At 43.5% G+C, this 16580-nt stretch overlaps 1 protein-coding gene across 1 annotated transcript in view; it reads right to left on the bottom strand.

The window, feature by feature from the left end:
• LOC121585342 (thyroglobulin-like) overlaps nucleotides 1–16580 on the bottom strand; it is a 92759-nt gene that overhangs the window by 32252 nt on the left and 43927 nt on the right. Inside the window, 5 exon segments of the mRNA XM_041901723.2 lie at nucleotides 281–436; nucleotides 886–977; nucleotides 1715–1919; nucleotides 15783–15959; nucleotides 16170–16304. Of these exon segments, the coding sequence (XP_041757657.2) occupies nucleotides 281–436; nucleotides 886–977; nucleotides 1715–1919; nucleotides 15783–15959; nucleotides 16170–16304 (765 nt within the window).

Raw genomic sequence — 16580 nt, 5'->3', positions numbered from 1 at the left:
CCCTCCGGCCCCCTCTAAGCCCACCACAGCAGCAGAATACCAACAGTAAACATGATGTCATCCTCTCCCCTTAACATTCATCATGACCTGATTCTAACTTAATTTCCACTATCTTCCTACTACTTTAACATTCACTTATTTCAACAGTGCAATGCCATTTCAGCAGCACTCTCAGATCGAATTGTGAGTTCAGCTTTAGAAGGCAGCACTCGTGACTTTTGAAAGCATATAACCTATAAGCTCATTATATGCTGCTACTGATGTGTGTTAAGGGGAGCACCTGTGCTGAGGAATCCGAATGCTGAAACCCTGGTGTTGACGGTAACCACGACGATGTTGCCAACGGCAGCCAGGTAGGAGCCGTCCAGTAGAGATGGTGTGTCATGGCTGGCTGCTCCAGACGGGTTATGGAAGAACACCAGGACCGCTGCACTCCCTCTCTGTCAGAGCAAAATACAAGAACAGGAATGACATGGCAGACCAATGGTCAATCTGAGGGACCAGCAGTGTAGTGGTGTTTGAGGTGTCTAGTTGATCAATCTGAGGGACCAGCAGTGTAGTGGTGTTTGAGTAGTCTAGATGGTCAATCTGAGGGACCAGCAGTGTAGTGGTGTTTGAGGTGTCTAGATGGTCAATCTGAGGGACCAGCAGTGTAGTGGTGTTTGAGGTGTCTAGATGGTCAATCTGAGGGACCAGCAGTGTAGTGGTGTTTGAGGTGTCTAGATGGTCAATCTGAGGGACCAGCAGTGTAGTGGTGTTTGAGGTGTCTAGATGGTCAATCTGAGGGACCAGCAGTGTAGTGGTGTTTGAGGTGTCTAGGGTTTAGTAAAGGAGAGGTCAACAGGGCTTCTAGTGCAACAAAGCTCTCTATAGGTACAATGTGACTTACGATGCCACTGGGGACGAAGATGTTGAGGTACAGACAGTCCTCACTGGTGGCTGATGACTCTACAGCTCCAGGCTGCAGACAACTGGGTCTGCCATGGGAAACATCCACAATAACAAGATTATAGGAGACATTAAACACACTGCATGTGGTGCAAAAATGTAACTAACAGACAAACACTCACAGACAGACAGGCAGACAGACATACATACAAATATAAGACAGATAGATACACACACACATATGGAAAAAAACATCTAAAATAAAACGTTATAGGGGTCATGAGGCTTATATAGAATACAAACACACTGCAAATATGTAACCAACACAGACACACACTAAACAACATATAGACAGATATTAGAAGACAAACAAAGAAGAACCATGACATGTGGTGCAAATATGGAACCAACACAGACAGACAGGCAGGCAGGCAGGCAGGCAGGCAGGCAGGCAGGCAGGCAGACAGGCAGGCAGGCAGACAGGCAGGCAGGCAGGCAGGCAGGCAGGCAGACAGGCAGACAGGCAGGCAGACAGGCAGACAGGCAGACAGGCAGGCAGATACACACACACATTCTTAAAGAGATTGAATGGGATCTTAAGCACTTACATATTCGTAACATATTATACGAATTGCAATTCGTAAGATATCATAGAAATTTCAGGAATGTTATATTTTTATGTTGTTGCAGGATGTAACATATCATAGAATTTTCGGGGACCCGTTTTGGCTCGTGAACGCTACTTTCAAAACTATTGGAGGAAATTATACAAAACCTTTATAACGCATCTTTAAAACATTTCTACCTCGACAGAGTCATTGTTTACCTGGTAATCATGGCGTTCCATGTGCCACTCCATTCAGCAGGCTGTGGGGGGGCGAAACGGAGGGCTCTGATAGGAGGACGAGCGTACGGAACTCCCAAGAACTGTCTGACTGTCTTCCTGTCTGACCCGAGCGGCGTTGTCACGGCCTCTCCCTGGAGCGTTCCGTGAGCCGGGATAAACACCGACGTCAACTCTGCCTTCAGTTCTGGATCCCACAGAATAAATAACCATCAGTCTGAGGGAAGCCTGGACTGACACTGACAACTATGGGCCCTGGTCAAACGTAGTGCACTATAAAGGGAACAGGGTGACATTTGGGATGGAGACACTGTCTGCACTGGAATCACCCAGCTGTAAAACTCCTTCAGCACCTCTTGGATGATAAATAATGCTTTATAATAATAATGATCATTACAATAAGTAGGCTGCAGTGATTAACTAATCCACCAATAAATATCTCTATTTCTTCAAACACTAGATATATTAGCAGCAGTCATCAGAACTCTCTGCATCTAGAGCAGGTAAAGACATGTCTTTCAGAACTCTCTGCATCTAGAGCAGGTAAAGACATGTCTTTCAGAACTCTCTGCATCTAGAACAGGTAAAGACATGTCTTTCAGAACTCTCTGCGTCTAGAGCAGGTAAAGACATGTCTTTCAGAACTCTCTGCATCTAGAACAGGTAAAGACATGTCTTTCAGAACTCTCTGCATCTAGAGCAGGTAAAGACATGTCTTTCAGAACTCTCTGCGTCTAGAACAGGTAAAGACATGTCTTTCAGAACTCTCTGCATCTAGAGCAGGTAAAGACATGTCTTTCAGAACTCTCTGCGTCTAGAGCAGGTAAAGACATGTCTTTCAGAACTCTCTGCGTCTAGAGCAGGTAAAGACATGTCTTTCAGAACTCTCTGCGTCTAGAGCAGGTAAAGACATGTCTTTCAGAACTCTCTGCATCTAGAGCAGGTAAAGACATGTCTTTCAGAACTCTCTGCGTCTAGAGCAGGTAAAGACATGTCTTTCAGAACTCTCTGCATCTAAAACAGGTAAAGACAAGTCTTTCAGAACTCTCTGCGTCTAGAGCAGGTAAAGACATGTCTTTCAGAACTCTCTGCGTCTAGAGCAGGTAAAGACATATCTTTCAGAACTCTCTGCATCTAGAGCAGGTAAAGACATGTCTTTCAGAACTCTCTGCGTCTAGAACAGGTAAAGACATGTCTTTCAGAACTCTCTGTGTCTAGAGCAGGTAAAGACATGTCTTTCAGAACTCTCTGCGTCTAGAACAGGTAAAGACATGTCTTTCAGAACTCTCTGCGTCTAGAACAGGTAAAGACATGTCTTTCAGAACTCTCTGTGTCTAGAGCAGGTAAAGACATGTCTTTCAGAACTCTCTGCGTCTAGAACAGGTAAAGACATGTCTTTCAGAACTCTCTGCGTCTAGAACAGGTAAAGACATGTCTTTCAGAACTCTCTGCATCTAGAACAGGTAAAGACATGTCTTTCAGAACAGGTAAAGACATGTCTTTCAGAACAGGTAAAGACATGTCTTTCAGAACTCTCTGCGTCTAGAACAGGTAAAGACATGTCTTTCAGAACTCTCTGCGTCTAGAACAGGTAAAGACATGTCTTTCAGAACTCTCTGCGTCTAGAACAGGTAAAGACATGTCTTTCAGAACTCTCTGCATCTAGAACAGGTAAAGACATGTCTTTCAGAACTCTCTGCGTCTAGAGCAGGTAAAGACATGTCTTTCAGAACTCTCTGCGTCTAGAGCAGGTAAAGACATGTCTTTTAGAACTCTCTGCATCTAGAGCAGGTAAAGACATGTCTTTCAGAACTCTCTGTGTCTAGAGCAGGTAAAGAGACATGTCTTTCAGAACTCTCTGCATCTAGAACAGGTAAAGACATGTCTTTCAGAACTCTCTGCATCTAGAGCAGGTAAAGACATGTCTTTCAGAACTCTCTGCATCTAGAGCAGGTAAAGACATGTCTTTCAGAACTCTCTGCATCTAGAGCAGGTAAAGACATGTCTTTCAGAACTCTCTGCGTCTAGAACAGGTAAAGACATGTCTTTCAGAACTCTCTGCATCTAGAGCAGGTAAAGACATGTCTTTCAGAACTCTCTGCGTCTAGAGCAGGTAAAGACATGTCTTTCAGAACTCTCTGCGTCTAGAGCAGGTAAAGACATGTCTTTCAGAACTCTCTGCATCTAGAGCAGGTAAAGACATGTCTTTCAGAACTCTCTGCTTCTAGAGCAGGTAAAGACATGTTTTTCAGAACTCTCTGCATCTAGAACAGGTAAAGACATGTCTTTCAGAACTCTCTGCGTCTAGAGCAGGTAAAGACATGTCTTTCAGAACTCTCTGCGTCTAGAGCAGGTAAAGACATGTCTTTCAGAACTCTCTGCATCTAGAGCAGGTAAAGACATGTCTTTCAGAACTCTCTGCGTCTAGAACAGGTAAAGACATGTCTTTCAGAACTCTCTGTGTCTAGAGCAGGTAAAGACATGTCTTTCAGAACTCTCTGCGTCTAGAACAGGTAAAGACATGTCTTTCAGAACTCTCTGCGTCTAGAACAGGTAAAGACATGTCTTTCAGAACTCTCTGTGTCTAGAGCAGGTAAAGACATGTCTTTCAGAACTCTCTGCGTCTAGAACAGGTAAAGACATGTCTTTCAGAACTCTCTGCGTCTAGAACAGGTAAAGACATGTCTTTCAGAACTCTCTGCGTCTAGAACAGGTAAAGACATGTCTTTCAGAACAGGTAAAGACATGTCTTTCAGAACAGGTAAAGACATGTCTTTCAGAACTATCTGCGTCTAGAACAGGTAAAGACATGTCTTTCAGAACTCTCTGCGTCTAGAACAGGTAAAGACATGTCTTTCAGAACTCTCTGCGTCTAGAGCAGGTAAAGACATGTCTTTCAGAACTCTCTGCGTCTAGAACAGGTAAAGACATGTCTTTCAGAACTCTCTGCGTCTAGAGCAGGTAAAGACATGTCTTTCAGAACTATCTGCGTCTAGAGCAGGTAAAGACATGTCTTTTAGAACTCTCTGCGTCTAGAACAGGTAAAGACATGTCTTTCAGAACTCTCTGCATCTAGAGCAGGTAAAGACATGTCTTTCAGAACTCTCTGCGTCTAGAGCAGGTAAAGACATGTCTTTCAGAACTCTCTGCGTCTAGAGCAGGTAAAGACATGTCTTTCAGAACTCTCTGCATCTAGAGCAGGTAAAGACATGTCTTTCAGAACTCTCTGCTTCTAGAGCAGGTAAAGACATGTTTTTCAGAACTCTCTGCATCTAGAACAGGTAAAGACATGTCTTTCAGAACTCTCTGCGTCTAGAGCAGGTAAAGACATGTCTTTCAGAACTCTCTGCGTCTAGAGCAGGTAAAGACATGTCTTTCAGAACTCTCTGTGTCTAGAGCAGGTAAAGACATGTCTTTCAGAACTCTCTGCGTCTAGAACAGGTAAAGACATGTCTTTCAGAACTCTCTGCGTCTAGAACAGGTAAAGACATGTCTTTCAGAACTCTCTGTGTCTAGAGCAGGTAAAGACATGTCTTTCAGAACTCTCTGCGTCTAGAACAGGTAAAGACATGTCTTTCAGAACTCTCTGCGTCTAGAACAGGTAAAGACATGTCTTTCAGAACTCTCTGCATCTAGAACAGGTAAAGACATGTCTTTCAGAACAGGTAAAGACATGTCTTTCAGAACAGGTAAAGACATGTCTTTCAGAACTCTCTGCGTCTAGAACAGGTAAAGACATGTCTTTCAGAACTCTCTGCGTCTAGAACAGGTAAAGACATGTCTTTCAGAACTCTCTGCGTCTAGAACAGGTAAAGACATGTCTTTCAGAACTCTCTGCATCTAGAACAGGTAAAGACATGTCTTTCAGAACTCTCTGCGTCTAGAGCAGGTAAAGACATGTCTTTCAGAACTCTCTGCGTCTAGAGCAGGTAAAGACATGTCTTTTAGAACTCTCTGCATCTAGAGCAGGTAAAGACATGTCTTTCAGAACTCTCTGTGTCTAGAGCAGGTAAAGAGACATGTCTTTCAGAACTCTCTGCATCTAGAACAGGTAAAGACATGTCTTTCAGAACTCTCTGCATCTAGAGCAGGTAAAGACATGTCTTTCAGAACTCTCTGCATCTAGAGCAGGTAAAGACATGTCTTTCAGAACTCTCTGCATCTAGAGCAGGTAAAGACATGTCTTTCAGAACTCTCTGCGTCTAGAACAGGTAAAGACATGTCTTTCAGAACTCTCTGCATCTAGAGCAGGTAAAGACATGTCTTTCAGAACTCTCTGCGTCTAGAGCAGGTAAAGACATGTCTTTCAGAACTCTCTGCGTCTAGAGCAGGTAAAGACATGTCTTTCAGAACTCTCTGCATCTAGAGCAGGTAAAGACATGTCTTTCAGAACTCTCTGCTTCTAGAGCAGGTAAAGACATGTTTTTCAGAACTCTCTGCATCTAGAACAGGTAAAGACATGTCTTTCAGAACTCTCTGCGTCTAGAGCAGGTAAAGACATGTCTTTCAGAACTCTCTGCGTCTAGAGCAGGTAAAGACATGTCTTTCAGAACTCTCTGCATCTAGAGCAGGTAAAGACATGTCTTTCAGAACTCTCTGCGTCTAGAACAGGTAAAGACATGTCTTTCAGAACTCTCTGTGTCTAGAGCAGGTAAAGACATGTCTTTCAGAACTCTCTGCGTCTAGAGCAGGTAAAGACATGTCTTTCAGAACTCTCTGCGTCTAGAACAGGTAAAGACATGTCTTTCAGAACTCTCTGTGTCTAGAGCAGGTAAAGACATGTCTTTCAGAACTCTCTGCGTCTAGAACAGGTAAAGACATGTCTTTCAGAACTCTCTGCGTCTAGAACAGGTAAAGACATGTCTTTCAGAACTCTCTGCGTCTAGAACAGGTAAAGACATGTCTTTCAGAACAGGTAAAGACATGTCTTTCAGAACAGGTAAAGACATGTCTTTCAGAACTATCTGCGTCTAGAACAGGTAAAGACATGTCTTTCAGAACTCTCTGCGTCTAGAACAGGTAAAGACATGTCTTTCAGAACTCTCTGCGTCTAGAGCAGGTAAAGACATGTCTTTCAGAACTCTCTGCGTCTAGAACAGGTAAAGACATGTCTTTCAGAACTCTCTGCGTCTAGAGCAGGTAAAGACATGTCTTTCAGAACTATCTGCGTCTAGAGCAGGTAAAGACATGTCTTTTAGAACTCTCTGCGTCTAGAACAGGTAAAGACATGTCTTTCAGAACTCTCTGCATCTAGAGCAGGTAAAGACATGTCTTTCAGAACTCTCTGCGTCTAGAGCAGGTAAAGACATGTCTTTCAGAACTCTCTGCGTCTAGAGCAGGTAAAGACATGTCTTTCAGAACTCTCTGCATCTAGAGCAGGTAAAGACATGTCTTTCAGAACTCTCTGCTTCTAGAGCAGGTAAAGACATGTTTTTCAGAACTCTCTGCATCTAGAACAGGTAAAGACATGTCTTTCAGAACTCTCTGCGTCTAGAGCAGGTAAAGACATGTCTTTCAGAACTCTCTGCGTCTAGAGCAGGTAAAGACATGTCTTTCAGAACTCTCTGCATCTAGAGCAGGTAAAGACATGTCTTTCAGAACTCTCTGCGTCTAGAACAGGTAAAGACATGTCTTTCAGAACTCTCTGCGTCTAGAGCAGGTAAAGACATGTCTTTCAGAACTCTCTGCGTCTAGAGCAGGTAAAGACATGTCTTTCAGAACTCTCTGCATCTAGAGCAGGTAAAGACATGTCTTTCAGAACTCTCTGCTTCTAGAGCAGGTAAAGACATGTTTTTCAGAACTCTCTGCATCTAGAACAGGTAAAGACATGTCTTTCAGAACTCTCTGCGTCTAGAGCAGGTAAAGACATGTCTTTCAGAACTCTCTGCGTCTAGAGCAGGTAAAGACATGTCTTTCAGAACTCTCTGCATCTAGAGCAGGTAAAGACATGTCTTTCAGAACTCTCTGCGTCTAGAACAGGTAAAGACATGTCTTTCAGAACTCTCTGTGTCTAGAGCAGGTAAAGACATGTCTTTCAGAACTCTCTGCGTCTAGAACAGGTAAAGACATGTCTTTCAGAACTCTCTGCGTCTAGAACAGGTAAAGACATGTCTTTCAGAACTCTCTGTGTCTAGAGCAGGTAAAGACATGTCTTTCAGAACTCTCTGCGTCTAGAACAGGTAAAGACATGTCTTTCAGAACTCTCTGCGTCTAGAACAGGTAAAGACATGTCTTTCAGAACTCTCTGCGTCTAGAACAGGTAAAGACATGTCTTTCAGAACAGGTAAAGACATGTCTTTCAGAACAGGTAAAGACATGTCTTTCAGAACTATCTGCGTCTAGAACAGGTAAAGACATGTCTTTCAGAACTCTCTGCGTCTAGAACAGGTAAAGACATGTCTTTCAGAACTCTCTGCGTCTAGAGCAGGTAAAGACATGTCTTTCAGAACTCTCTGCGTCTAGAACAGGTAAAGACATGTCTTTCAGAACTCTCTGCGTCTAGAGCAGGTAAAGACATGTCTTTCAGAACTATCTGCGTCTAGAGCAGGTAAAGACATGTCTTTTAGAACTCTCTGCGTCTAGAACAGGTAAAGACATGTCTTTCAGAACTCTCTGCATCTAGAGCAGGTAAAGACATGTCTTTCAGAACTCTCTGCGTCTAGAGCAGGTAAAGACATGTCTTTCAGAACTCTCTGCGTCTAGAGCAGGTAAAGACATGTCTTTCAGAACTCTCTGCATCTAGAGCAGGTAAAGACATGTCTTTCAGAACTCTCTGCTTCTAGAGCAGGTAAAGACATGTTTTTCAGAACTCTCTGCATCTAGAACAGGTAAAGACATGTCTTTCAGAACTCTCTGCGTCTAGAGCAGGTAAAGACATGTCTTTCAGAACTCTCTGCGTCTAGAGCAGGTAAAGACATGTCTTTCAGAACTCTCTGTGTCTAGAGCAGGTAAAGACATGTCTTTCAGAACTCTCTGCGTCTAGAACAGGTAAAGACATGTCTTTCAGAACTCTCTGCGTCTAGAACAGGTAAAGACATGTCTTTCAGAACTCTCTGTGTCTAGAGCAGGTAAAGACATGTCTTTCAGAACTCTCTGCGTCTAGAACAGGTAAAGACATGTCTTTCAGAACTCTCTGCGTCTAGAACAGGTAAAGACATGTCTTTCAGAACTCTCTGCATCTAGAACAGGTAAAGACATGTCTTTCAGAACAGGTAAAGACATGTCTTTCAGAACAGGTAAAGACATGTCTTTCAGAACTCTCTGCGTCTAGAACAGGTAAAGACATGTCTTTCAGAACTCTCTGCGTCTAGAACAGGTAAAGACATGTCTTTCAGAACTCTCTGCGTCTAGAACAGGTAAAGACATGTCTTTCAGAACTCTCTGCATCTAGAACAGGTAAAGACATGTCTTTCAGAACTCTCTGCGTCTAGAGCAGGTAAAGACATGTCTTTCAGAACTCTCTGCGTCTAGAGCAGGTAAAGACATGTCTTTTAGAACTCTCTGCATCTAGAGCAGGTAAAGACATGTCTTTCAGAACTCTCTGTGTCTAGAGCAGGTAAAGAGACATGTCTTTCAGAACTCTCTGCATCTAGAACAGGTAAAGACATGTCTTTCAGAACTCTCTGCATCTAGAGCAGGTAAAGACATGTCTTTCAGAACTCTCTGCATCTAGAGCAGGTAAAGACATGTCTTTCAGAACTCTCTGCATCTAGAGCAGGTAAAGACATGTCTTTCAGAACTCTCTGCGTCTAGAACAGGTAAAGACATGTCTTTCAGAACTCTCTGCATCTAGAGCAGGTAAAGACATGTCTTTCAGAACTCTCTGCGTCTAGAGCAGGTAAAGACATGTCTTTCAGAACTCTCTGCGTCTAGAGCAGGTAAAGACATGTCTTTCAGAACTCTCTGCATCTAGAGCAGGTAAAGACATGTCTTTCAGAACTCTCTGCTTCTAGAGCAGGTAAAGACATGTTTTTCAGAACTCTCTGCATCTAGAACAGGTAAAGACATGTCTTTCAGAACTCTCTGCGTCTAGAGCAGGTAAAGACATGTCTTTCAGAACTCTCTGCGTCTAGAGCAGGTAAAGACATGTCTTTCAGAACTCTCTGCATCTAGAGCAGGTAAAGACATGTCTTTCAGAACTCTCTGCGTCTAGAACAGGTAAAGACATGTCTTTCAGAACTCTCTGTGTCTAGAGCAGGTAAAGACATGTCTTTCAGAACTCTCTGCGTCTAGAACAGGTAAAGACATGTCTTTCAGAACTCTCTGCGTCTAGAACAGGTAAAGACATGTCTTTCAGAACTCTCTGTGTCTAGAGCAGGTAAAGACATGTCTTTCAGAACTCTCTGCGTCTAGAACAGGTAAAGACATGTCTTTCAGAACTCTCTGCGTCTAGAACAGGTAAAGACATGTCTTTCAGAACTCTCTGCGTCTAGAACAGGTAAAGACATGTCTTTCAGAACAGGTAAAGACATGTCTTTCAGAACAGGTAAAGACATGTCTTTCAGAACTATCTGCGTCTAGAACAGGTAAAGACATGTCTTTCAGAACTCTCTGCGTCTAGAACAGGTAAAGACATGTCTTTCAGAACTCTCTGCGTCTAGAGCAGGTAAAGACATGTCTTTCAGAACTCTCTGCGTCTAGAACAGGTAAAGACATGTCTTTCAGAACTCTCTGCGTCTAGAGCAGGTAAAGACATGTCTTTCAGAACTATCTGCGTCTAGAGCAGGTAAAGACATGTCTTTTAGAACTCTCTGCGTCTAGAACAGGTAAAGACATGTCTTTCAGAACTCTCTGCATCTAGAGCAGGTAAAGACATGTCTTTCAGAACTCTCTGCGTCTAGAGCAGGTAAAGACATGTCTTTCAGAACTCTCTGCGTCTAGAGCAGGTAAAGACATGTCTTTCAGAACTCTCTGCATCTAGAGCAGGTAAAGACATGTCTTTCAGAACTCTCTGCTTCTAGAGCAGGTAAAGACATGTTTTTCAGAACTCTCTGCATCTAGAACAGGTAAAGACATGTCTTTCAGAACTCTCTGCGTCTAGAGCAGGTAAAGACATGTCTTTCAGAACTCTCTGCGTCTAGAGCAGGTAAAGACATGTCTTTCAGAACTCTCTGCATCTAGAGCAGGTAAAGACATGTCTTTCAGAACTCTCTGCGTCTAGAACAGGTAAAGACATGTCTTTCAGAACTCTCTGTGTCTAGAGCAGGTAAAGACATGTCTTTCAGAACTCTCTGCGTCTAGAACAGGTAAAGACATGTCTTTCAGAACTCTCTGCGTCTAGAACAGGTAAAGACATGTCTTTCAGAACTCTCTGTGTCTAGAGCAGGTAAAGACATGTCTTTCAGAACTCTCTGCGTCTAGAACAGGTAAAGACATGTCTTTCAGAACTCTCTGCGTCTAGAACAGGTAAAGACATGTCTTTCAGAACTCTCTGCGTCTAGAACAGGTAAAGACATGTCTTTCAGAACAGGTAAAGACATGTCTTTCAGAACAGGTAAAGACATGTCTTTCAGAACTATCTGCGTCTAGAACAGGTAAAGACATGTCTTTCAGAACTCTCTGCGTCTAGAACAGGTAAAGACATGTCTTTCAGAACTCTCTGCGTCTAGAGCAGGTAAAGACATGTCTTTCAGAACTCTCTGCGTCTAGAACAGGTAAAGACATGTCTTTCAGAACTCTCTGCGTCTAGAGCAGGTAAAGACATGTCTTTCAGAACTATCTGCGTCTAGAGCAGGTAAAGACATGTCTTTTAGAACTCTCTGCGTCTAGAGCAGGTAAAGACATGTCTTTCAGAACTCTCTGCATCTAGAGCAGGTAAAGACATGTCTTTCAGAACTCTCTGCATCTAGAGCAGGTAAAGACATGTCTTTCAGAACTCTCTGCGTCTAGAACAGGTAAAGACATGTCTTTCAGAACTCTCTGCATCTAGAGCAGGTAAAGACATGTCTTTCAGAACTCTCTGCATCTAGAGCAGGTAAAGACATGTCTTTCAGAACTCTCTGCGTCTAGAACAGGTAAAGACATGTCTTTCAGAACTCTCTGCATCTAGAGCAGGTAAAGACATGTCTTTCAGAACTCTCTGCGTCTAGAACAGGTAAAGACATGTCTTTCAGAACTCTCTGTGTCTAGAGCAGGTAAAGACATGTCTTTCTAGAACTCTCTGCGTCTAGAACAGGTAAAGACATGTCTTTCAGAACTCTCTGCGTCTAGAGCAGGTAAAGACATGTCTTTCAGAACTCTCTGCATCTAAAACAGGTAAAGACATGTCTTTCAGAACTCTCTGCGTCTAGAGCAGGTAAAGACATGTCTTTCAGAACTCTCTGCGTCTAGAACAGGTAAAGACATGTCTTTCAGAACTCTCTGCGTCTAGAACAGGTAAAGACATGTCTTTCAGAACTCTCTGCGTCTAGAGCAGGTAAAGACATGTCTTTCAGAACTCTCTGCATCTAGAGCAGGTAAAGACATGTCTTTCAGAACTCTCTGCATCTAGAGCAGGTAAAGACATGTCTTTCAGAACTCTCTGCGTCTAGAGCAGGTAAAGACATGTCTTTCAGAACTCTCTGCATCTAGAGCAGGTAAAGACATGTCTTTCAGAACTCTCTGCATCTAGAACAGGTAAAGACATGTCTTTCAGAACTCTCTGCGTCTAGAGCAGGTAAAGACATGTCTTTCAGAACTCTCTGCGTCTAGAGCAGGTAAAGACATGTCTTTCAGAACTCTCTGCGTCTAGAGCAGGTAAAGACATGTCTTTCAGAACTCTCTGCGTCTAGAGCAGGTAAAGACATGTCTTTCAGAACTCTCTGCATCTAGAGCAGGTAAAGACATGTCTTTCAGAACTCTCTGCGTCTAGAACAGGTAAAGACATGTCTTTCAGAACTCTCTGTGTCTAGAGCAGGTAAAGACATGTCTTTCAGAACTCTCTGCGTCTAGAACAGGTAAAGACATGTCTTTCAGAACTCTCTGCGTCTAGAACAGGTAAAGACATGTCTTTCAGAACTCTCTGTGTCTAGAGCAGGTAAAGACATGTCTTTCAGAACTCTCTGCGTCTAGAACAGGTAAAGACATGTCTTTCAGAACTCTCTGCGTCTAGAACAGGTAAAGACATGTCTTTCAGAACTCTCTGCGTCTAGAACAGGTAAAGACATGTCTTTCAGAACAGGTAAAGACATGTCTTTCAGAACAGGTAAAGACATGTCTTTCAGAACTATCTGCGTCTAGAACAGGTAAAGACATGTCTTTCAGAACTCTCTGCGTCTAGAACAGGTAAAGACATGTCTTTCAGAACTCTCTGCGTCTAGAGCAGGTAAAGACATGTCTTTCAGAACTCTCTGCGTCTAGAACAGGTAAAGACATGTCTTTCAGAACTCTCTGCGTCTAGAGCAGGTAAAGACATGTCTTTCAGAACTATCTGCGTCTAGAGCAGGTAAAGACATGTCTTTTAGAACTCTCTGCGTCTAGAGCAGGTAAAGACATGTCTTTCAGAATTCTCTGCATCTAGAGCAGGTAAAGACATGTCTTTCAGAACTCTCTGCATCTAGAGCAGGTAAAGACATGTCTTTCAGAACTCTCTGCGTCTAGAACAGGTAAAGACATGTCTTTCAGAACTCTCTGCATCTAGAGCAGGTAAAGACATGTCTTTCAGAACTCTCTGCATCTAGAGCAGGTAAAGACATGTCTTTCAGAACTCTCTGCGTCTAGAGCAGGTAAAGACATGTCTTTCAGAACTCTCTGCGTCTAGAACAGGTAAAGACATGTCTTTCAGAACTCTCTGCGTCTAGAGCAGGTAAAGACATGTCTTTCAGAACTCTCTGCGTCTAGAACAGGTAAAGACATGTCTTTCAGAACTCTCTGCGTCTAGAGCAGGTAAAGACATGTCTTTCAGAACTATCTGCGTCTAGAGCAGGTAAAGACATGTCTTTTAGAACTCTCTGCGTCTAGAGCAGGTAAAGACATGTCTTTCAGAATTCTCTGCATCTAGAGCAGGTAAAGACATGTCTTTCAGAACTCTCTGCATCTAGAGCAGGTAAAGACATGTCTTTCAGAACTCTCTGCGTCTAGAACAGGTAAAGACATGTCTTTCAGAACTCTCTGCATCTAGAGCAGGTAAAGACATGTCTTTCAGAACTCTCTGCATCTAGAGCAGGTAAAGACATGTCTTTCAGAACTCTCTGCGTCTAGAGCAGGTAAAGACATGTCTTTCAGAACTCTCTGCGTCTAGAACAGGTAAAGACATGTCTTTCAGAACTCTCTGCATCTAGAGCAGGTAAAGACATGTCTTTCAGAACTCTCTGCGTCTAGAACAGGTAAAGACATGTCTTTCAGAACTCTCTGTGTCTAGAGCAGGTAAAGACATGTCTTTCTAGAACTCTCTGCGTCTAGAACAGGTAAAGACATGTCTTTCAGAACTCTCTGCGTCTAGAGCAGGTAAAGACATGTCTTTCAGAACTCTCTGCATCTAAAACAGGTAAAGACATGTCTTTCAGAACTCTCTGCGTCTAGAGCAGGTAAAGACATGTCTTTCAGAACTCTCTGCGTCTAGAACAGGTAAAGACATGTCTTTCAGAACTCTCTGCGTCTAGAACAGGTAAAGACATGTCTTTCAGAACTCTCTGCGTCTAGAGCAGGTAAAGACATGTCTTTCAGAACTCTCTGCATCTAGAGCAGGTAAAGACATGTCTTTCAGAACTCTCTGCATCTAGAGCAGGTAAAGACATGTCTTTCAGAACTCTCTGCGTCTAGAGCAGGTAAAGACATGTCTTTCAGAACTCTCTGCATCTAGAGCAGGTAAAGACATGTCTTTCAGAACTCTCTGCATCTAGAACAGGTAAAGACATGTCTTTCAGAACTCTCTGCGTCTAGAGCAGGTAAAGACATGTCTTTCAGAACTCTCTGCGTCTAGAGCAGGTAAAGACATGTCTTTCAGAACTCTCTGCGTCTAGAGCAGGTAAAGACATGTCTTTCAGAACTCTCTGCGTCTAGAACAGGTAAAGACATGTCTTTCAGAACTCTCTGCATCTAGAGCAGGTAAAGACATGTCTTTCACAACTCTCTGCGTCTAGAACAGGTAAAGACATGTCTTTCAGAACTCTCTGTGTCTAGAGCAGGTAAAGACATGTCTTTCAGAACTCTCTGCGTCTAGAACTGGTAAAGACATGTCTTTCAGAACTCTCTGCGTCTAGAACAGGTAAATACATGTCTTTCAGAACTCTCTGCGTCTAGAACAGGTAAAGACATGTCTTTCAGAACTCTCTGTGTCTAGAGCAGGTAAAGACATGTCTTTCAGAACTCTCTGCGTCTAGAACAGGTAAAGACATGTCTTTCAGAACTCTCTGCGTCTAGAACAGGTAAAGACATGTCTTTCAGAACTCTCTGTGTCTAGAACAGGTAAAGACATGTCTTTCAGAACAGGTAAAGACATGTCTTTCAGAACTCTCTGCGTCTAGAACAGGTAAAGACATGTCTTTCAGAACTCTCTGCGTCTAGAACAGGTAAAGACATGTCTTTCAGAACTCTCTGCGTCTAGAGCAGGTAAAGACATGTCTTTCAGAACTCTCTGCGTCTAGAGCAGGTAAAGACATGTCTTTCAGAACTCTCTGCATCTAGAGCAGGTAAAGACATGTCTTTCAGAACTCTCTGCATCTAGAGCAGGTAAAGACGTCTTTCAGAACTCTCTGCATCTAGAGCAGGTAAAGACATGTCTTTCAGAACTCTCTGCATCTAGAGCAGGTAAAGACATGTCTTTCTATTTAGCCATTAGTCCTTTACCAGCTAAATTGACTGAGAACATATTCTATGAGAGAGGGCATACAGAAAGTTAGTCAGGGTCAGGGATCTAAAGTGACCCAGGGTCAGGGATGTATAGTGAGCCAAGGTCAGGGGTCAGTGATGTATAGTGAGCCAGGGTCAGGGGTCAGGGATGTATAATGAGCCAGGGTCAGGGGTCAGGGATGTATAATGAGCCAGGGTCAGGGGTCAGGGATGTATAGTGAGCCAGGGTCAGGGGTCAGGGATGTATAGTGAGCCAGGGTCAGGGATCAGGGATGTTGCCCACCTTTGTGGAGGTAGACCTGGAGAGCTGACTCTCTGATGACCAGCCGACAGTCCTGACCTCCAGTGGGGGTGGAAGTGGAGGGGGCACAGGCCAGGGTGTCTGGGTAGAGGACACAGCGGACAGCCGAGTCGGTCCGCTCCACTGACACCACAGCACAGGACTCAGCCTCCTCACACGCTGAGGGGAGACACACAGACACAGTTTAACTGACAGGATAGGAGGAGAGTAGAGAGAGGTAGATACAATGATTGGGGCACAGATGAGGGGCACAGACAGGAGAGACCGAGGAGGAGCTTAAACCCCTCTTGCCAGGGGGCATGTGTGGTCCTGAGTTGGGGGCTTTGACCGTTAGACCAGACTCTGGCACATGATGAAGATGTTTCTCACCAGACAGACACCAGTCTCTGGTCCTGTCCAGGTCCTCAGCGATGTCTTTACTGATGTGAATAATGTCAAACGTGGAGACAGATGAATCCACCAGAGTAGAGGACGCATCCAGGAGTCTCCACTCACTCAAACTCACTGGCAGAGACACACACATCTTTATCAGCAGGGGATGCATTTAACACATTGCCTACGTCTCAAACAGCATCCTATTCCCTATTTAGTGCTCTACTTTTGACCAGGGCCCATAGTGCTCTGTTCAAAAGTAGTGTCCTACATAAGGAAAAGGGTGCCATATTTGGGATGCAGCCATTGAAATGTATTTTAATGCCAAAATGACAGAGCTCTCTAAACATTCAATTACACAATTCTTGTGTACTAGATACTAATGAGAGCAGTTCAAAGCCTGTACTG

This window comes from Coregonus clupeaformis, chromosome 17 (assembly GCF_020615455.1).
Source record: "Coregonus clupeaformis isolate EN_2021a chromosome 17, ASM2061545v1, whole genome shotgun sequence".
NCBI lineage: Eukaryota > Metazoa > Chordata > Actinopteri > Salmoniformes > Salmonidae > Coregonus > Coregonus clupeaformis.
The sequence above is the reverse complement of the archived record's forward strand: the minus strand, read 5'-3'. Positions and strand labels throughout refer to the sequence as shown.